This window comes from Taudactylus pleione, unplaced genomic scaffold, assembly GCF_031769625.1.
Source record: "Taudactylus pleione unplaced genomic scaffold, aTauple2 ptg000066l, whole genome shotgun sequence".
In the NCBI taxonomy this organism is placed as follows: Eukaryota; Metazoa; Chordata; class Amphibia; order Anura; family Myobatrachidae; genus Taudactylus; species Taudactylus pleione.
Window position 1 is genome coordinate 4,790,128 of NW_028284468.1, and position 22,819 is coordinate 4,812,946.

The following is a 22,819-nucleotide window of genomic DNA, read 5'->3' on the forward strand; positions in this document are numbered from 1 at the left end:
TGAATATATCCAATAATACACAGAGAAGAAGTGGAGGTTGCCACAAGTGTACGGGCTGCATTACATGCAGCCATATGATCTGTGGTAAATTTTTTACACACCCGCACACAGGCAGAAAATATAACATAAGATTTCCACTCACTTGTTCTAGCTCATTTGTCACTTATCTGATTAAGTGCCCATGCGGCCTTTGTTATGTAGGCAAGACCATCCGTTCCTTTAAGGAGTGGATGGCCCTACATAGGTCTGCAATCAGAGCAGCACTGAGCGCAAACCATCGGAGCAACCTGTGGCCAGACACTTTGTTGAGAATAAACACAACATGGCAATTTGGAACACATGATAATTGACCATGTCCCTGAGAACCCCCGAGGAGGTCACCGTCACAAGGCTCTGCTGCGCCTAGAAACGAGGTGGATACACCTACTAGATACGGTCAAACCGAAAGGCCTAAATGATCACCTGTCTTTTGCAGCTTTTGTGTGACCCATAAGATCATGATTATATGCTATGGCCAAATAATATGTATGATATCTGAGTTGGCTAAGTTGCCCTTTCTTACCTGTTGGTATGTGTTTTATTGTGTTTTTTATAATATCGGCATAATGGTGTAATACTATATAGGCCCTGCTACACTTTTATGGCCGGTGGGTAATATTGCCAATATGGGTTGCTACTAGAAACATTGGCCCTGATTCAGACCCACTCGCGAGCGGCTGTCCGCTCGCAAGTGGGTCGATGTTCTGCACTGAGCATGCGCACGACGGAGGGAGCTCCGTCGTGCGCATGCGCCAGACGCGACGAGCGAAGGAAAGTCCTTCGCTCGTTGTGTCTGATCAAAGGGGGCGTGCTGTCGATGTTGATTGACAGCACGCCCCCTTTGGTGGGCGTGCCGGGGGCGTGCCTCCCTGACGGGGGCGTTCCCACGGGAACGCCTCCCGTCAGAAGCCGGCCCACTGACATCACTAGTGATGTCAGTGGGAGTGATTTTGGCTCTGATAGAGCCAAATTCACTCCGGAGCTTGCGGTTGAAAACCTCAACCGCAGGCTCCGATTCGCAGTTTCGATGGTCGCGATGGTCAAGACCATCGCGGCCATCAAACTGCACGCTCATATAGGCTGTGGGTGGTGACCCACAGCTATACGAGCGTCCAGGAGGACGCTCCATTTTTATGGAGGGCGGCCCTCATTCAGAGCGTGCGCTCTGCTCAGAGCGTACGGCTCTGAATGAGGGCCATTGTCTTCTCCTTTTTCCATTTTTCTTGATTTAGTAACCTTTTGGTTCTTTATTGATCTAAATGCGTTTTGCCCTTTATGCTTCCACTAATACTTACATGTTGTGGCAATACCTTTTTATGTACAATTGAATTTATCACAGCTAGGTGTCTCCTGTAACAGATAGCCATTAGTATTTATGTGTTTTAGTAGAGTTATGTCTGTATGCCGTATTCGGTACTATGTGTTGTCCTGCTATTTGCAACTATATATATGATATAGACCGGAGGTGGTCTCTATATTACAACCAGTAACACACCATGTTTTTAAAATTTACATACTTAGTCTGTGTGTTTGTGTACAAACGTATCAACACGTGGTGTTATAGGCATTGTGTGTGTGGTTGCCTACGCTCTGACTCACGCTGACATCATCGGCAGATGCCGGGCGCTGGTGAGTGAGCCGGAAGCGGGTCTGCTTGGCGGTACACGCGGTAAGGGATGGGGTATAAAAGTAAGAACTTACTATGTAACTTTGTATGTCCTGATGACGAGTTGTGATTAAAACTCAAAACGTTGACTTAAGTGACAAGATTGAGATGTCTTTATTCCAAGTCCGGAAGTGACACTGCTCTGCCTTACTATATTTATATATATATATATATATATATATATATATATATATATACACATACATACATAAAATGTACTTCATTTATTTATATATATATATTTATATATATATATAAACAAATGAAGTACATTTTATGTATGTATGTGTATATATATATATATATATATATATATATATACATATACACACACCGTATATATACATACACATACATGCATAAAATGTACTTAATTTGTTTATTTACGAAAAACTGAATAATGGGTGGCAAAGCTGATTCAAAGACATAATTTTTGCTTCCTGACATAAAAGGAAAAGAACCTCTGCTGTACCATTACTGCAATGTTGGGTATTTTATGAAACTACTATGATCTCTATAACATGTCAGCGCACGCTATCATTAATATGCCAAGCACATAACACTGTACCTGCCGGAAGGAATGTCCCATACAGACACTGTGTGATCAAAGGAGCCTGTGATCAGCCGGTCTCCAGTCGTGTTAAATGACAAAGAAATAATTTCTGCAGAGTGACCCTAGAGATAAAGGGAACAGAATTGAGTGTTAAAGGAAGATCTTAGAAATGATAGGTACTCTACTATCTTTACATACATAAAACAATCTTTCATTGACTTCCTCTACCTGAAAGAACTGAGTCTCCTCTCAAGTGATGTGTTTCAGGGCTCACTAACATGAAGTATAGGGGGAGTTGTATCAAAGCTTGGAGAGAGAAATTATTTCACTCAAATGCTCTAAACAAATGTTGTGCCATTTTGAGGTTAGCGTCAGGTTCATGTAATCCGGTGCTTCCAATCGTATTTATGCCAGAAATGTAAGAGATATTACTAGCAAAACATGGCTAGTAAAAGCATTGCCCTTTAAAATGTCGGGCATAAACACATTCAGAAGCGCTAATTTGCCCACTTCTTTATAGATGTATATAAGTCACATACACGGTATTTACCTCTGTAAGGGGCATATTTATCAATCTTTTACTAATAAAATAAGTAAAGATGGGTGTTGTCACGTCCTTTTCACATTTTTTTAGTTTCACATAAATTTAGCAAAGGGCTTTTGGAGGAGATTTTGGAAAAATCTCCTCCATGCCCTAAAATTCTCATCAGCTGCGCATACTGACCGCATTTCCATTACCTCTGATGGGAAATGCGGTCAGCACAGATTTAACAAAACTCAATTGTCAAATCTTTTTGGAACAAGCACTTCTAAACTAATGGCAAAAAACATACAAATTCTGCGCTGGAGTACAGAGATCAATTAAAGACATTTTTTAATCATAACAACAATTACCAGAATAAGATAAATAAACAAAATACATAAATATACAAAAAAATACAATGAAAAAATATGTTTAAAAAGCCAAATTCAAATGGATACATACATAAGTGTCTCAATCAAGGGCAACATTTGTATCAAATACTAAAAAAGCTACATAGTAGCATATAGCAATATCAGCTTATACAATGCACCCCCGTATAGGCTATGACTGGAAGATATTAAAGTTTGTTATAGTGCTGAAAAGGTGAAACGCACTAATAATAATAATAAAAGTACTTCTGTTTAGGCTGTTTTAGGCGATTAATTACCTCCGGTGTGGGCTGAGTGTAACGTCCAGAGCAAGAGCGCAGAGAGTCTATGCTTTGCCTATTGTTTTGTGAGGTGGGCAACACCTCTTATTATTCTGCAGCAGGTGTACTTAGAGTGGGTTCAGCTAGTAGTATATAACAGGGGCTGAGATTTTTTATATTTAGACTTCTAAACTAATGCCATTTTCAGATGGCGTTAGTAGAGGCTTTGGTCCATTTCTATTAGTCCTGCTCTGCCCTTCCTGACATCTGACAGGCCCGGAGCACGACGTCTTAGATCAGCCTGTGTCTGATAGGACACAGGCTGCATGCATAAAGAAAATAAAAATGTTTATAATAGAAAATAACTAATAAAAGATTACCTGCACTCAGGGATCACTGATCTGAGCTGTTGGCTGGGACATTCTCTGCAGCTGACCACACAGCTCAGCTGATCGGATTACAGAAGCAGCTCACCAATAAAAGATCCATGTGGGCAGTTTTAAATTAACTTTCTATTATAACCATTTCTTTTCTGTAAGTATGTAGCTGGTGTCATATCAGACACATACTGCATGCTCTGTCTGCACACTCAGCACTGCCTTACTGGTCACGTGCAGCGTGTGCCCCAGCTAGTAAAGGCAATCACTACTGCAAAAGCCCAATGCGGATGCATTGCTGGGTCATAGCTTTATCGCAAGTTCTGTCCTAGCACCTTTATTATGATACATCCCTGTGATAATATCTAAGATCACAATGCGATACTGATTGATATGATTGCATCACAATTGCATTTAAAATGCAAATTATGATAAATATGCCCCATAGCATGATTTAAGGCAGGACTATGGACAAATAATAATATATAAAATGAGGATACACTAAATAAGGAATTTGGTTGGGGCTCAGTCAAATTACTATGTACTAGCAGTTGAGCCCAGTGTTGCTTGGGTGTATTTGTTTTTGTGTGTGGACTTTATTTTTAACTCTCTCTCTCATCTGTTTTTGACCCCCAAAGCCTCCGGTCTTGACTACTTCCCGCCCCTGGACACAGCAGCATCAGGAGTCACCTTCTGCAGCTGATTGGAGGATGGTGGCTAGACACCTTGTGCACATCTGGGGACATCTTGTTATATTGTTATTTGCTATAGGTTAGCAGAGCGCGCCACTGTGATTACGTTTTGTCCCCGCTAGAGAAATATTACACATAGATGTAACTCTGTGTACCAGAGAGCTAGTTCCAACTTACATTCAATGTGAGGGCCTCCTCCCCACTCTTTATGTCCCACAGTTTTGCTGTAGTGTCCATGCTTCCAGTCGCCACCAGGGTACTCTGAGGATTAAATGCTAAACAAACCTGAAAATACAATAATGTTTTGTATCATGGAATATTCAGAGATAGGCATGGTAGGTCAGTGCTTAGGGGCAGCAGTTTCCCTGCCCAATGTGTATATCACATTTCCTTCTTTCATCAATCAATCACATAGAAGAAGTACTTACTATTTCTGCAGTGTGTCCCTTGAATGTGTGGTAACATTTCCCTGTCTCTGCACTCCATAACTTGCAGGTTTTATCAAAAGATCCTGTGGCTATTTTATCTCTGTTGGAAAGGATAAAATGTATTATTATATTTTATTGCATGACTTTAAAAGGTATTGGGCCCGTACATCAGTAATCAACTGGGCAGCAGGGCCGTAACTAGGGTAGTGAGACCAGTGCCATGCACAGGGCACCGCGGGGCAGGGGGCGCTGTTTGGGCCTGTCAATTTCCTGTTTATTATCATTCCCACTTGTAGCTTCATCTTCTTTTATCCCCAGCATCTCCTGGCCTCTCTTCCCTGGCCCTTTTTCAGGTGCAATTTCTTATGTCCCTATTTAAAATATGGGGGGGGGGGCGCACCAATGCTCTTTCTGGCACAGTGCACCAAAAAGTGTAGTTACGGCTCTGCTGGGCAGTTCTGCATTTTGCAGATGATTGTGTAAAAAAATCGGCATTGTTTGGGGTTCACCATTTGCCGAATCCGACCAAAAAGTGATCAGAATCGGTGAATCAGGTTGTCCAACATGTTGGTTTTCACTGACCAATCAGGACTGTAGTGTATGGTACCGATCTGCCGCTTTAAAGAAAGTTGCGCCTATGGAACAGTTTTCTTAACATGTGACTAGTAAAATGAAGACCCTCTGAGATGATGTATGGGCACTTTCATGATTTGAAGATCCGATCTTTGGATGAAATGATTTGCAAATCACAGATAAACGTAGAAAATGGGTGTTTATTGGTAGATTGGAGAATCATTAAATCGGGGGGAAAACTGCAAAATCGGTCAATCGTTTTTTGTGATTGCTGATGTATGGGCCCCATTATAAAAGAATGCAAAAGAATAATAGAGAACAACCAATACAAAATACAACTAATATCAAACAGGTAAATTACACGAAGTGAAGGACAGGAAATAAATTATTAATATGGTGGATATGTGTAATAGGGCTTATCAGTTTGTCTTTAGGGAATGGAAGCGAGTCCATAATAAAAGCTTAGTAATAACCAGTATTACAGCATGGAAATGGTGACAGATACAGTTCTATAAATAAACACCACAACGTCAGACCTAACTTTATATAAGTGCTGTCTAATGCTGGGTACGCACTAGACGATGTGTGTACCCAGCGACTGCAAATGCGACGGTACGATATCATGTGCGGTCCGTACACACTGCACTATTTGGTGTACGCCTGATATATCGTTCTCCCACCGTATCCAGTAGCATGGTGTCGTCCGCCGGATCTTCAGTTTGGCCTGCTCTGCAGGCAGATTTGAAGATACGACGCACGGGAGCGCGCAATAGTGTGTACACACTGGACGATGTGTCGTTCCAATTGTCCTCAAAATAACAAATCGTCCAATATATCGTCTCGTGTGTACCCAGCTTAAGGCTGATCATTCCCTGGGTGGACTGTCCTGGTGAGCAAGGGCCAATTCACAGAGGCCTCCTGCCAATCTTATTTATGCAATAAATAATCCTCTGACAGTACAATAGCTCAGTGGCTTGGTCTAGTGCAGTGTCTCCTACAGCAAGTCCAACCCTCACTCATCCGCAACAGCTCATGGTTTCAGGATTTCTTTAATTATGTACCTTCAGTGTACTTGGCTGGGTCTGTAATTATCTTACATGTTTCTACAGAAGGGAATCCACATAACACATACTGTTGGGGGTGGATGAGACTTGAGGGTAAATTTACTAAAGGTCAATTTTGTGTTTTTGGTCAATTTTCAGTCGATTTTGCAAACCGACCAAAACGACATAATTTACTAAAGGCAAATCTATTGGAAAACCAACCAAAAACCTGACAATAGAACATTTTAGAACATCGGACCAACAACCAATACTTACATAGACAACTTTAGATACCGGAGATTTACTAACGGTCAGCTTGTAAAGCGACTAAACCACAACATCAAACACAACCAAACAATAGACCTACCTATGGCCTGTGTCATACTGATCTGTGTAATGCTTCTGTTTGGACGGTTTTGCCGTCAAGTTTGTGCTTCTAATCGCATCGGATTTGAATTGAAAAAACAAAAACTGACGGCATTTAGAGCAGCAGAAAATTACCAACATTGCCGCTGGGTTTCAATTGAAGTTGAAACATGACGGTTATAGATTTTTCTTCTTCACCTATCCATAAGGGACACAGGGACTACGCTGGGGTATAAGGTGGCAGGTGGAGTCTGGGCACCAAACAGTTAATTTCTTCAGAGATATGCAGTTCAGGCTCCTCCTCCCTTATACCCCACCCCTAGCCCAGACAGGCCAGTCTAGTTTGGTTCCGCAGGAGCATGCACCTCTAACAGTGAGGCTGCTACTGCAGCCTAAATATTTCTTCTTTTTATTTATTTATTCTTTTACTGAGCAGGCAGCGCCATAGGATGCCTGCGCTGCCACTCCACCAACCCCCGGTGCCGGCGACTGGGTCAGCGACCTCGGCTGCGTCCTCAAAGCACCCGGAGGACCCTAGCCGCAGCCGGACGCCGGGGCAGCACAAGGTAAGAGCCAAATCAGTGCAGCTGTCACCGCTGGTGTGGAGACCATTGGCAGTGCTGACGGAGTGGGAGGCCGGGTCGCCCGCACCCCCACTTGACCACTAGGGCACTTGAAGGCTCATGGGCCATCACCATATTGTAAGTGAGCGCCGGCGGGATTTGTAGGCAGCCATTCCCTTGTGGGATCCATGTCAGCAGGGAGAGGTAGGCTCTACCCATTAGCCCCTCCCCCAGCCCTCGGTGTGTTCCCTCACGGAGGCTTTCCGCCATGGGCTTACTACTCCTCTCTCCTTCAGGTAGATGCTGAGCCATTTTACACAGGTGCTGGCTACAGTTGATCTCCAGAGAGGTTTGGCTCCTGTCTCCCTGTATACCTCCCCTCAGGTCAGGTTATACAGTCTACCTCCATCCAGCCGACTGGCGTTGATTTGTTGAGAATTATCAGCCTATTATTGCATTGAATGTGACTCGTTCTCATTTTTCACACTATTGTCTCTTTCTTTCTATAGCTGTGAAAGGGGTTAACTCCCCCTTTGTTGCCTCACTCATTATTAAATTTTGTGGCCCCTACATTCAGTGCACTGTTCCCTATTGCACACCCCTGTTATATAACCTGGTATATGGGACTTTCCTTGGAACACAGTAACATGTCTTCCAAGAACAAAGCGCCCAAGGAGAAGGAGGCTCCTTTGCTGTGTACATGTAGACACTGTTCTTCTGGTCTTTCCCCACAGGATGCGGGCCAGGATGGCCTCTGTATCTGGTGTTACTCAGACATGCAGGGAGACGTCCCTTCTACTGCTTCCAACCAGGAACCGACATGGGCGGCCAACTTGTCACAGGTAATGTCACAGTTGGTGGATTGCCTTACAGCTCCCGCGCGTGTCCTTCCTACTTTGGGGGTTCCCCTGTTATGCAGTCTCATTTGCAGCTGCTGCGCTGGAACCCCCATGGATGAACACCTTCTCACAGTCAGTGCAGGACTTAGCACAGGTGTCTGCCTCCTTTCAGCAAATGCTGGCTAGGGACCGTACTTCCGGACACAGATCGTCCAGGCGTGAGAGCTCTGTCTCCCAGATGGTTGAGGTTTCTGATTCGGAACTCTCCCCGGACCAAGAGGAGGATTCTTCCGATGCCCCTGAGGATGAGACCTCGTCTGTTCAGGAGGTGCCTCTCCATCAAGTAGATGCTGTTGCCTTACTTAGGGCAGTCAGATTGGTCCTTTCTATGGAAGATGAGCAACCGGCTTCTAGACCCAAGGTGCCGGTTTTCAAACGTCAAAAAAAGATCTCAGTGAAATTTTCTTAAATCTGAACAACTTGAGGAAATTCTAGTGGAGGCTTGGACCACTCCTATCAAGCAGTTTTAGTTCTCCAGGCACATTGCGTCCGTTTACCCACTCCCTGCTGAGGAGCATAGCACATAGGAGTCTAATCTTCCTGTTGACGCTCACATTGCCTGTCTCATCAAGAGTTCTACCCTTCCTATTTCCAATGCAGCTTCCCTCAAGGATCCGACAGACAAGAAGTTGGAAAATTTCCTTAATGGAATTTATACATATGCAGGTGCTATTGCATCTCCGGTCATGGCGTTTGTATGAGTGGCTAAGGCGATTAGCGATTGGATGGATGCCCTGGAGGAGGGCTTTATGTCATGGGCCAATGGCGACCAGCTACTACCTCTGGTGGCACATATCAAGCAGGCTGCTTCCTATCTGTATGAAGCGGCTCTTGACACCGGCATCTTTACTTCCAAGGTGTCAGCTTCTTCTGTGTTGGCCAGAAGGGCTCTCTGGCTGTGCTCCTGGCTTGCTGACTCAGATTCTAAGAAGGCCCTTGAAGCCATTCCTTATTCCGGTGACCAGTGGCGGGCTGAGCCAGAGGCCACGGTGACATCTGCCCCCCGGGCCGGTACAATTCTTGTGTTCCAGGGCTGCCAGGCCAGGCAGGCAAGCTGAGGATGCGATGCTCCTGCTCCCGTGCTGCTGTCCAGAGAGAGATCCGATCCGATTCAAATAACAGGGGCTAAAAGAAAATGGCTGCCCCCATATCAGGCTGCAAAAAGATGGCTGCTGTCGACCAATGGGGAGCCAGATTTCCCTACCCAGAATTCCAAGAGGCTGGAGAAGGGGCGTGGCTTATCGGGGGAGTGAGAAGAGACTAAAAGGAGCTGAATGGCACCTATGGAGGAGAGAGTGCAGAGAAGGGGAGTGCCTGCCTCCTGTCTTCTACACCCATACCAGGTAAGTGGAGGGTGGAGTGGTGCATATATATATATATATATATATATATATAGAAACTAGACATATATATATATATATATATATAAATAATTTATATTAGCGTTGCCTTGTTATTTAAAATGTGTGTGCTGACTAAGTGTGCCTGTATGTGTGTGTGCGAATGTATGTACATTATATATATATATATATATGTGTATATATATATATATATGGAAGCAAAAACAAAACAAGGAGGGGTGTTCCATAGTGCGTAAAAGTTTTAATTTAAACAAATGTAAAAGACATAAAAGTCACATTAAGATTGTGCTCGTACCATATGAATGGGCTCTGTGGGCAGGTTACCGCAAACACCCCACGCTGAACGCCACCACTGGGGTGTTTGTCAGTGTGGGGTGTTTGTCCCGGAAGGTCCATCGGACGACGGTTGGTGATTGCCATGTTCCGTCTAGAATAGGTAAAATGTTTCCTAATACCTCGGATAGGTGTCACAGAGGGTGCTTGGCTCCTGGAACCTCTTTACCTACAGTATCTGGCAGGCATGCCCTAAACTATCCAGCTATTGGTCAGCCTTAAGAAATCTGATACACTCCACTGTCCTTGATCATTTAAAAAAATATTACACATCTCCGCTAATCTAATTTTTGGGACAAATCGTGTTACATAAAATGAAAAAGAATATTCTTGAATTACTAACCATATGTACATGTTTTGATATCTTAGCAACTAAAATGTTTGTTATGCATGTTATATAACGTATTACTGAGATGAGTTTATGTGGAGAGAAACATTGATCAATTAATCTTATGATATTTTGAGATCTACTGATACATTGGCTGTTTCAGTTTATTAACTATGTTATTTGTTTTATAAGATATAATTTATGTGTAGTAATAAAATATAACATAAAATATAATATATTTTATAGAAACGGAGTCAGGTATAATTACACAGTAACTCTTAATACTTACTATTATCACTCCATTCTGCTTACTGACTTTCCTTCCTATCCTAAGCATTATTTGTAGTCTATTGTCCCATCACACTGGCTGCCACCTGGCAACTAGAGACCAAATGGAGATCTCAAACTCTGTCTTCTTTTGCCAGGGTCATCAATTGCATATATTATACTTACTGTATAGTCGTTTATTAAGACCTGAGGGCCTGATTCATGAACGGGTCTCGCTACAAGACGGGGCGGCTGTCGATGTAGATCGACAGCTCGCCCTGTTTTGTAGGCGGGGAGGGGGGTTGGCTGCACAAATGCAGTCGTTCCCTTAGGAACGCCTGACGTTTGTGGGCGGCCCTGCTGACATCAGGACAGCAGGAAGTCCACTCGGGCTTCTGAGAGCTAAGACCCTAACACAGGGTCTCCTCGCAAGCCCGATGGTCGTCATAATCGCGACCACCGCCAGGCCGCTCGTAAAAGCTGTGGGTGGTCACCCACAGCTTAGCGAGCGGCCTGGAGGCCGAAAAAAATACAACAAACCCCGCCTTAATTCAGAGCGAGCGCTCACAAACAGCGAGCGCCTCTGAATCAGGCCCTGAGAACACTATAACAATAAACACTGGGCTTCACTCCTCCTCCTCCTCTCCCCCTTAATGCTAGTTTTTCACCTCCATTGTTTCTCCCTAACAAAATACCTGTTTCTGCACGCTTGATTATTTTCATTATTTTGTATGATCCCGCAGCCAGAGACGCCAACTTCTGCTACTGTAGGGAGAGCAGTTCTCACAGCCTGGAGGGGAGGGGGGCCGGCTAATACCAAGTCACCCTTTGGAGACCCCTGCTCTATGTAACAGGTAACCTACTGAATATTCTCTTACCCATAGGGGTTGTTGAACTGGATAGCATATACCACGTTTCTATGGCCTTCCAATGTGTGTAACTCTTCTCCCGAGGCTGTGTCCCAAACTTTGCATGTTCGGTCATAACTGCCTGTAATGAAGCTAAACAGGGAGAGATAGTGGTTTGGTTTCAGTGTAGACTTGCAGCATGCAGAGCACATGTATAAACAGATCCCTGTGGCTTCTGTAGGTAGAGCCCCAGGCTTATGTATTCTACATCTATCATGTTCTATCACACCAGTATGTAGACAATACTATGAAGGTTTACGAATTAACATGGAATGTATAAACTATATCTAGTTTACATAACTAATAGCCAATTGCTGTAAGTGCAGTCTTCCAGTTTGCAATCTTATCAATAAACATATAAGACCCAAGAACCAACAGGGATACAGATGGATAATTGTATCCTAAAATATTACCCTAATATGGTCTTAAAATTGAGAGCAGAGCGAGGGGGCTCTACAGAGCATATGCAGCCTAAAGCCACGGACTCCCTGGACATTTGCTGCTCTGAGAGGCCCCTCTGCACTGCTTGTTTTTAGATAAGGTGTGGGGGGGGGGAGTCTTCTGGAACCAAAGGACCCCCTCGGCCCACAAATCTGCCAGTCCGTATAGTCTTTCTGTGTGGAAATAATTTCTTCAGTGGGAACATTCTTTACTATGACACAATGCTGTAGTGCAACATAGCACCAGCCAGCTACACACAACCTACTAACAGCCACCAAGCTTATTAGTAGATGAATGACAACCCCTTGCATGGTGCCGTCTCCTGGGGTAAACAGAGGAACCTGTCATGCAGCAGCCAAGTAGTAGTATAAGAACCTAGGGCCTTGGTACCAGTATCCGCAGCTAGTTTTATTACCACAGCGGCATCACTGGTTATGTGTTGTCAAAAGTAGACAGGGGTTAGGTGGCCACTTAGGTAACTGCACCTAGGGGGTCTCAAAAGAAAAATAAATTGTTTTCTGCAATAAGCAGTCGTTTCTTTCGGGTATACAGTTTCAACGGTTAAGTGAACGGCTAAATACCAGAGACTGATACAACAGGCCCCACAGTCTTGTCTCATCATCCAACTGCAATGTTCCCAACCCACCTCAGAGAGAAGAGATCACGTTTCCAAAGGAAACCAGCCTGGGAAATAATCAAGGCCTCCCTCAAAACTGAAAGGACCAGGAGAGTGTAGCGGTGATGGGCAGACAACGCCATCAGTATATGTATGTACAGCCCAGGGGCAACAAGCGCAGATACTAAATTAAGAGGTGCAACATTAATCCCAGATTTGCCTCATCCCTTCCGTAAAGCAGATGGACAAGTGAAAGAATCAGACATAGACAGCAAGCGGTTAAACTAATCTTTAGCGGTTAAACTAATCTTTTATATAGGTCAACAGCAAAATCCACAAATCGTTTGCCAACTGACACTGCTTTCAGACATACCGAGAAACCCAGGAATTTGCTGGGGCACAGCAAAACGACCCGGGTCCGGCTTATGTCTGAAAGGTACCAACTCGGGTTGACAGTCCCCTGCAATTGACCAGAGCTTTTCCCGAGTCTTGCGACCTGGCGTATGAATGGTGCGACCCGAGTCTTTAGACCCGGTTGCTCCTAGAATGAGCTGATTGGCCGTTCGGGGCTGCCTGAGGCGGATTCTAATTACCTCATCAGCGGTAGATGGGAGACAGCGATCTCAAGCCCACATTGTGCAAGATATCTCAGAAGTTATCCGCAATATGGACGAGACGCTTGACATGACCAAGGCTCTCCTTCAGAGTAAATAATGGCAGCGGTTGGTTTTACTCTCCACTAAAATGCTCCTTTCTCCACTGGCTCTCACACTGTGCAATGCAGCTTCATCCAGGCATCGTTTGCTGTGTAATACAGCAAATCAACAACAGCAATCAAGGTCTCCAGGCTACACATGTGCAACTCGTTTAGTTCCCAAAAAAATGTCTTTTCAGGATTTGACGAATGGCCATGAAAGTTAAATTATACAAAAGTATGTGAAAGTATTAATTTTCACCTGCTCTTGTATAAATTAAGTGATGATGAATAGACCTCTCAGTTAAATCAGCTGACGAACAGCTATACAGAACGCCACTAGATGGCCACATCAGCCTGCCAACAGACCTCTCTAACACAATTTACAATGAAAAATAGAAGAGGACTGTTCTAATAAAGCAGCAGCAGCAGCAGTACAGTTGAGGCATAGGAAAATGAGAAGTCAAAAAGCAGTCAAAGTGACCCAATTGTAAGTGAGACTATAATAGATAGAATCAAGAGTCAGGAACCCAAAATATTAGAACACCCCCTCCCCCGAGATGGACAGGATCTGCAAATCAATTAAGAAGCGCAGTTACAGGCGTAATTGGGGAAATATGGAGCCGAGGCAGCAATATGGAGTCGTGCACTCGAACCCTAGGGTTGTCAATCAATGATTAGCAATAATTAATGGTCTGGTGGTGATAGTAACTAGTTTAACCATCAATGGAAGGCCACCGATGGAGTACATTGGTTGCGGAATCCTGATGGTTAGTGTTGGCCGCAGTCTGTGCAGGCGCAAGGTTAAACCATGGAAGGCTCAACTGACTGCTGAGACAAATCCACTGTATCCACTGTATGTTCTTCTCACTGTATAAATATTGGAGATATCCAGTTATCTGACACAATGTGTTCCTCAGTATTTGGGAAATACACAGACTTTGGAAGCTTGAGGCAGGCTCCTCTGTTTGAGTTCCATGTGGCCACAATCCACAGTGCATCATACGTCATACATACTCCCCCGAAAGGTGTGGGAGACTCACGATTTTTCGGGTAGTCCCCTGGGCCCCCAAAACAGTGGGTGGATCTCCCACCCCCTGCCCACTTCCTAGTGAATTGGACAGGGGAGATAATACCGGGAATCATAGGTCCTTAGGGAGGGGACGGGGCTAAAATTACAGTGTATATCTCCAAAATAATAAAAAGTATTAACAAAATAGCAATTTAGTTCAATAGCTTGTCAACAAGCATTAGAGAGTGTGATCTAATGCATCTTCATGTGAAGGGACGAGTATTTTCTCTTACAAGCCAGGCTCGATGTGGCTTAAATCCAAGACAGGCTCGCCGTGTCATCAATCAGTCCCCTGGCACCGGTTAATATTACACATGGCGGTGCGAGTCAGTAGAACAACCCGGAGGGAGAAGACGGTGGAGAAAACACAGAGGTTTGTAGAGGTCAACGATGCCGGAAACCCTGGGTTGACAGGGTCTCACGCAAAAGAGCTTGAGGAGAAGAGGAAGAGAAGAGCCGTTGAAGACGCTGGAAGCATTGGAGAAGCAGCCTTGGCAAAAGAGCTTAAACAGGCCACTGTCCTCCAGGTGCACACAGGGTTTGAATACCCTGGAACCCGTGAAGCAGAGGGAACGTGTCGCCCTCAAGTGAATACCATCTGGAGTGATCCTGCAGGAGAGGGACCCTAGGCTGAACCAGGGCCAGGTAATTTAAAACCCTAAAACAGGTAGGGTCCCAGTGGGGGGGGCTAAACCCATCAAGCAAATAAGCACTTGGTCCAAGTTCTCAACGGGCCCTTGGCTGAAGGGCACATTGGACCCTAGGACCTTCAATATCAAGGCAATTAGCCCGTAGGCACAGTGGGCACTAGACCGTTCAATAGCCAGGTACTAGGTATAAGGCCACAGCAGGAATTAGGCTCAATGGCACAGTGGGGACGAGGGCCTTCAATATCTGGGCACTTGGCTCAAGGCTACAGCGGGTATTAGGTCCTTAAAAACCCGGGCACTAGTCTCAAGAGCACAGTGAGCTCTAGGCCCTTAAATATCCGGGCTCTGGTCCGGAGACACTAGAGGGTGCTAATCACGTAAATGATACGGGCTCGAGCCCTCAAGAGGCAAGAGCAGGTCCACAAATACACGGGCATCTAGCCTGAAGCATCGACCAACACTAGGTCCATACACATCCTGTATGTTACCCCCAAGTAGGTTACAGCAGGGCAGTAGACATGTGCAGGGGTTGTCTGTCTCCCACGCTAGCTTAAGTGCGTATAGTTATAAGGTTCCCGCACTCCAGTCTAACCTTGCAGCAGTGGGACATCACAAGTCACTGGGAGAAGGGAGGAAGTGGGACATAGCTATCTGAACCCCCCAAAAAAGGTTAAATCACGCAGGCCAGCATAGGAAGTAAATTTGCTGTGTTGTGCTGCGATAATCGTATCTTAAATGTGTATGCCTATGTCTTGCTCTATCAAACCTGTGTGTAAAAGTCTTCAAGAGTAGTACATCACGTTCCACACACTCTTCAGTTACAGCTGTTGTTATTGTATGTTCATGAGGCCAGCGTTAGTTAAAGTCAGTGTTTTTAGTTAGCCATCTAGTTCTTTCTTAGTAAGGTGTCACACTCAGGTGTAGGTTAGGGAGTTGTGTAGGAGCGGTGTACTTACAGGTACAACTGAATCCAAAGACCAACCAGCAAGCTGACAAGTGTTATCTTGGTGAGCTCACATCTGTGTTTGTGCAGTCCCTCTTTCCCTGGGCTCTTGCAATACTTGCTGCACGCTCATGCAGAATTATATGTCCCACCCCAGCTGTGTGAAAATACAAGTGATGGGACGGGGTGACTGAGGCCTTAAAGCATTGATGATCATTCACCCACAGGGTGAAGATCACTATCACCCCTATTTGGGGATTTTATTCCAAGTGTAAGAAAAGGTGTTTCTCCCTTAACCTAATATCCTCTCTTGTAGTCTCTCCACGTGGCATGAGAAGATATCTTGTGGACCCCACATCTAGCGAGAGCTGTCAGACTCTGGCTACTGGTGAGTGTCGTGGCTGGCCGCTTATCATTGTTGTCTTTCTTGTACCCCTTGAATCATCAATGGTTTCTAACCAATGGTTTTAAATTGGTAGAACCGTTGACAGTCAGCTCTATAGAACCCCGAGACAGCTGCAGGTTAAGCGGACATCACACAGTAGCACTCACAATATAAAAGGTGAGAGGATAAAAGATATCCAAGTAGAGAAGCCAGGAGGTCCAAGTCACAGTGGGAGCAGAAGAACCAAGCCTGATGATGGAATTAGCAGCAACCACTCCATCTGTATCTAAACAAAAAGCCATTGAGCAAGGGACAACCAATGATAAGCTCACTGAGGCAGCACATACCAGAATAAGCAATGTTCTGCAGCAGGAACCAGTGCTGTCAAATGCTGGAGCATGGCTAGTGCCTGCAGGTTGTGAGTGGCAGTAAGACTCCCTCCAAGGCTTCGAAATAAAGGCCGGACTCAGGGAAAAGTGTAGAATTCTCCGGACAGGAGTCTGATGCAGCCCCATATAGATGGTCAAGAGTAGGACAATAGTTCAGAAAGGTAATCTGTCTGTCTTGAACAGATTCTGCCAGATACAGTAGAGCCAGAGTGGAGCTATGTTAATATGTGGTAATCTAGGATGCCTCACCCACTGTAAGTCTCCCTCCAGGGATATTTTTAATGGCAAATTGGGGCGAAAAATATTCTCTATCGCTGCGAGAAGCGACAATGGCCGACACTGATACATAGGGCCGTAAGAGTAGGACAGAAATAGACACGGATTAGGACATCCACTTCGGCAATGTGAAATTACTTTTCAAAAGGCAAATATGTTAAAAACAAATAAACATACCTATCGGTTCACTACACTCAGGGTTGCACTGGCCCACAGGCATACAGGGGAAATCCCCGGTGGGCCCCACTGCATGAGGGCCTGACAACTTGCTCTAATGTCAGGTTCCAAACTGTACACTCGAATAATACATTGTTACTCTATTAAAGGTTCAGTTGCATGGTCTCTAATGTCTGTCCAAACTTCTGTGGGGGCTTGCCTCATCCCCTGACCACACCCTAAAGCATGGGCCCCTACCACTGCATTCCAGTAACGTGCGGTAAGGTAAATAGCTGGGGAGGCACTGCTAGTATCAGAGCCAGATTTACAGATACATATATGAACCCGAGCATTCATGTGGGCATTATATAGAGGTGCAGCAGTATATAGTGCTGGAAATTTGGAGTGTTTTGATCAGGGATGTGTGGAAAAGGGAGACAGGGGAGGCAGTGCCTCACCTGCTATACACGTTTTACTCCAGAGTTTTGACTATAAAAATGATTAGAATAATACATAAAAGATATTTAAAATTAATTTTTTTAATAGTGAAAACTCTGGCGTATACCTAAGTACGACAGGAAAGGCTCTGCCTCACCTGACCGCACATCACTGCTGCATTCCCCTGGTGGGCCATTCATGCTCCAATCCTACACTGATTACACTGAATAATGAATAAAAAAACATTAAGGCGTTTTAACAACTGCAGTACAAACACATCTGTGAGCAACTGCTAAGAAATGACAGTGACAGGCGAGATGCTTGTCTGTGCTATGACCCATACTAATGCCGCTAGAAGTGGGTAAAATCAGCAGTCTCTAGCATTAGAATAAAATCTCAGCAGATCTTCTTACCTGGAACCAGATTTATTAAAAGCCACATTGGTAAGCGGCAAAATGTGCGCCCTGAGAACCTGGAAGTAGAAAACAGCTTGTTAGACCAACAATGACACACACACAAAATCCTCAGATGATCAACTGCAGCAAAATCTTGTGTCCACAAAGGTAATAAACAGACATGAGCATGGTGATAGATGGCGGAGATGACCAGGGCCAGTCATCTGCATGGAGAATGCCTTGAAGAGGACAAAAATTAAATGCTAGATAGTGAATTGTGTAACCTTAATTCCAATGGTTTAGTATCATAGAAGTAATGACAGATGTTTTATGTTTACTTCAGCACTAAGCTGTGTTTTAGCTGTGTAAGTATTCATGGAATTTAAAACACATACTGAAGATATTTTACTTCAATGAACACTAGTTATTTAGAGCTTTATTTATTTGAGCAAGAAGACCCCTAATTCTGTAAAAAATTTTCATTTTTTTCAAGCACATGGGCCTAATTCTGAGTCACACACAGCAGCGTCTATGGGCAGCCTAATTCTGAGTCACACAGCAGCGTCTACGGGCAGCCTAATTCCGAGTCACACACAGCAGTGTCTACGGGCGGCCTAATTCCGAGTCACACACAGCAGCGTCTACGGGCGGCCTAATTCTGAGTCACACACAGCAGCGTCTACGGGCGGCCTAATTCTGAGTCACACACAGCAGCGTCTACGGGCGGCCTAATTCTGAGTCATACACAACAGCGTCTACGGGCGACCTAATTCTGAGTCACACACAGCAGCGTCTACGGGCGGCTAAATTCTGAGTCATACACAACAGCATCTACGGGCGGCCTAACTCTGAGTCACACACAGCAGCGTCTACGGGCGGCCTAATTCTGAGTCACACACAGCAGCGTCTACGGGCGGCCTAATTCTGAGTCATACACAACAGCATCTACGGGCGGCCTAATTCTGAGTCACACACAGCAGCGTCTACGGGCGGCCTAATTCTGAGTCACACACAGCAATGTCTACGGGCGGCCTAATTCTGAGTCACACACAGCAGCGTCTACGGGCGGCCTAATTCTGAGTCACACACAGCAACGTCTACGGGCGGCTAAATTCTGAGTCCCACACAGCAGCGTCTACGCGCGGCCTAATTCTGAGTCACACACAGCAGCGTCTACGGGCGGCCTAATTCTGAGTCACACACAGCAACGTCTACGGGCGGCTAAATTCTGAGTCCCACACAGCAGCGTCTATTTGATTTTGAGAACTAACTAGCCAGCTGGTACTGGCTGATTGGATTAGCAGCTGTGAATGGGAAAACAAAATAATTTATTTACACTAGTGCAAGGATTTCAGCAGTCGGGAAACCGTCATGCTGTAATATAACTTTTTCTCAGTGTCTACTGGTGGCCTAATTCTGAGTCACACACAGCAGTATCTATGGGCGGCCTAATTCTGAGTCACACACAGCAGCGTCTACGGACGGCCTAATTCTGAGTCACACAAAGCAGCGTCTACGGGCGGCCTAATTCTGAGTCACAAACAGCAGCATCTACGGGCAGCCTAATTCTGAGTCACACACAGCATCATCTACGGGCGGCCTAATTCTGAGTCACACACAGCAGCGTCTACGGGCAGTCTAATTCTGAGTCACACACAGCAGCATCTACGGGCGACCTAATTCTGAGTCACACACAGCAGCGTCTACGGGCGGCCTAATTCTGAGTCACACACAGCAACGTCTACGGGCGGCCTAATTCTGAGTCACACACTGCAGTGTCTACGGGCGGCCTAATTCTGAGTCACACACAGCAGCGTCTATGGGTGGCCTAATTCTGAGTCCCATGCAGCAGTGTCTACGGGCGACCTAATTCTGAGTCCCATGCAGCAGCGTCTACGGACAGCCTAATTCTGTGTCCCACACAGCAGCGTCTACGGGCGGCCTAATTCTGAGTCATACACAACAGCATCTACGGGCGGCCTAATTCTGAGTCACACAAAGCAGCGTCTACGGGCGGCATAATTCTGAGTCCCATGCAGCAGCGTCTACGGGCGACCTAATTCTGAGTCACACACAGCAGCATCTACGGGCGGCCTAATTCTGAGTCACACACAGCAGTATCTATGGACGGCCTAATTCTGAGTCACACACAGCAGCGTCTACGGGCGGCCTAATTCTGAGTCACACACAGCAGCGTCTACGGGCAGCCTTATTCTGAGTCACACACAGCAGCGTCTACGGGCGGCCTAATTCTGAGTCACACAAAGCAGTGTCTACGGGTGGCCTAATTCTGAGTCACACACAGCAGCGTCTACGGGCGGCTAAATTCTGAGTCATACACAACAGCATCTACGGGCGGCCTAACTCTGAGTCACACACAGCAGCGTCTACGGGCGTCCTAATTCTGAGTCACACACAGCAGCGTCTACGGGCAGCCTAATTCTGAGTCACACACAGCAGCGTCTACGGGCGGCCTAATTCTGAGTCACACACAGCAGCGTCTACGGGCGGCCTAATTCCGAGTCATACACAACAGCGTCTACGGGCGGCCTAATTCTGAGTCACACACAGCAGCGTCTACGGGCGGCCTAATTCCGAGTCATACACAACAGCATCTACGGGCGGCCTAATTCTGAGTCACACACAGCAGCATCTACGGGCGGCCTAATTCTGAGTCACACACAGCAGTATCTATGGACGGCCTAATTCTGAGTCACACACAGCAGCGTCTACGGGCGGCCTAATTCTGAGTCACACACAGCAGCGTCTACGGGCAGCCTTATTCTGAGTCACACACAGCAGCGTCTACGGGCGGCCTAATTCTGAGTCACACAAAGCAGTGTCTACGGGTGGCCTAATTCTGAGTCCCATGCAGCAGCGTCTACGGGCGGCCTAATTCTGAGTCACACACAGCAGCGTCTACGGGCGGCCTAATTCTGAGTCACACACAGCAGCGTCTACGGACGGCCTAATTCTGAGTCACACACAGCAGCGTCTACGGGCGGCCTAATTCTGAGTCACAAACAGCATCATCTACGGGCGGCCTAATTCTGAGTCACACATAGCAGCGTCTACGGGCAGTCTAATTCTGAGTCACACACAGCAGCATCTACGGGCGACCTAATTCTGAGTCACACACAGCAGCGTCTACGGGCGGCCTAATTCTGAGTCACACACAGCAGCGTCTACGGGCGGCCTAATTCTGAGTCCCATGCAGCAGTGTCTACGGGCGACCTAATTCTGAGTCCCATGCAGCAGCGTCTACGGACAGCCTAATTCTGTGTCCCACACAGCAGCGTCTATGGGCGGCCTTTTGTCGCAAAGGATTTAGTACAAACAATGTATAAAGTCGCAGATTCAGCATAATGAAAGATGGGGGAACAATAGCCGCAGTGTGAATAAGATGCAACTTTTGAAAAAAGGAATTTGCTGTAGCTAAGACCCCGGCACAGCAAGAGTGTCTACTTGGCATGTCTAGAACCATAGTGTATGAGTACACATCTGTAGACTGGATAAATACTAAGTTGGAGATAGGAGCTGGTCACTTTCTCTGGACAACTTAATCTGGCTGAATCAGTCCTATTTTATCCCAGTTTTCCAATCGGGAACTGTCAGAGACCTGGGGAACCACAGAGAGACGGCTGTGAGCACTGACCTTGAATAGATAGAATTTGTGATGATCTTGCTGTCCTATTTTCTCTTGCAGCCTCAGAATAAGATGCTTCACTTGTTGGGTGCGGGAGGCCGTGATTAGAGGCTCAGCTTTCTGTATTTCTTCTACTAGCAGGTCCACATCCGTCCTTTAATGCACAAGACAAACATTCCTAAGTGCATTTTTACTAAAACATGCTGCGCTATGCCAGTGTTGAAATAGAATACACATATACCCGTGTTCGTGGCAACAGGGACATATTAAGGGTGTCCGGGCGATAGGAGACATTGCACAATGGGGCGGGAGGTGCAAAGTGCCGGGCGGTAGCGGTTTCTTGCCGGGCGTTGCACCTGGAACATAGAGCCTGGGGAGAACACTGGATACATAGTGTTACTTCATTGGTGCTGTGCAATCGGACTGTGATTGTTTTAAATACTATATTCTCCTCCCCAGCCTGAACGCATTCTGGACATTGTTTAATGAGGACAAAAATACCTTGACTGTTTTTTACAATTAGTTATTGTTATGCTGGGACCCATGCATTTGTGTATGTATACTTTTTTATTGCTAGGCTATTAATTAACCAATTTTTAATAAAAGTATTATTAATTTACTTGCACTTGGAATTATATGTGTATACTTATTTTAACACTGGCATAGCGCAGTTCATGAGTTGTATTCCTTCTTATAGTCTTATTTCTATAAAACTGCTGCTTAGCCAGTTTTAAAGAACAGCTTGATAATATGAGATATGGTAAGAACTTACCTTTGTTATCTCTATTTCTACGAAGTCCATAGGGTTCCACAGGATACCTTGGGGTATAGGTGATGACGTCAGGCATCGGGCACCATAGAGTTAAGTTTCAGCCTCCCAGGATGCACTAGGGTCCCCCTCCTATACCCCGTCCCCGAGCCAAGGCATCTCAGTTATGTACCAAGCCATAGGCCGGAGGAGGAGAAGGAAGAGAGAGAAGAAAGATCTGGACACACACAAGAATCACACTCTCACCAGAGGGAGACGGAAAAACCGGTGACCAGAGCAAGGCCCATCTGCAGCACAGGTGCGACAGGGCGGGAGTCCTGTGGAACCCTATGGACTTCGTAGAAATAGAGATAACAAGAGTAAGTTCTTACCATATCTCAT

At 45.6% G+C, this 22,819-nt stretch overlaps 1 protein-coding gene across 1 annotated transcript in view; it reads right to left on the reverse strand.

The window, feature by feature from the left end:
- Window positions 1-22,819, reverse strand: part of DAW1 (dynein assembly factor with WD repeats 1) — a 53,722-nt gene that overhangs the window by 15,091 nt on the left and 15,812 nt on the right. The window contains exons 3-8 of the mRNA XM_088466824.1: window positions 21,679-21,823; window positions 18,042-18,100; window positions 11,539-11,661; window positions 4,928-5,027; window positions 4,677-4,784; window positions 2,274-2,380 (exon numbers count right to left, since the gene is read on the reverse strand). Coding sequence (XP_088322950.1) covers window positions 2,274-2,380; window positions 4,677-4,784; window positions 4,928-5,027; window positions 11,539-11,661; window positions 18,042-18,100; window positions 21,679-21,823 — 642 coding nt within the window. The remainder of the gene's footprint in view (window positions 1-2,273; window positions 2,381-4,676; window positions 4,785-4,927; window positions 5,028-11,538; window positions 11,662-18,041; window positions 18,101-21,678; window positions 21,824-22,819) is intronic.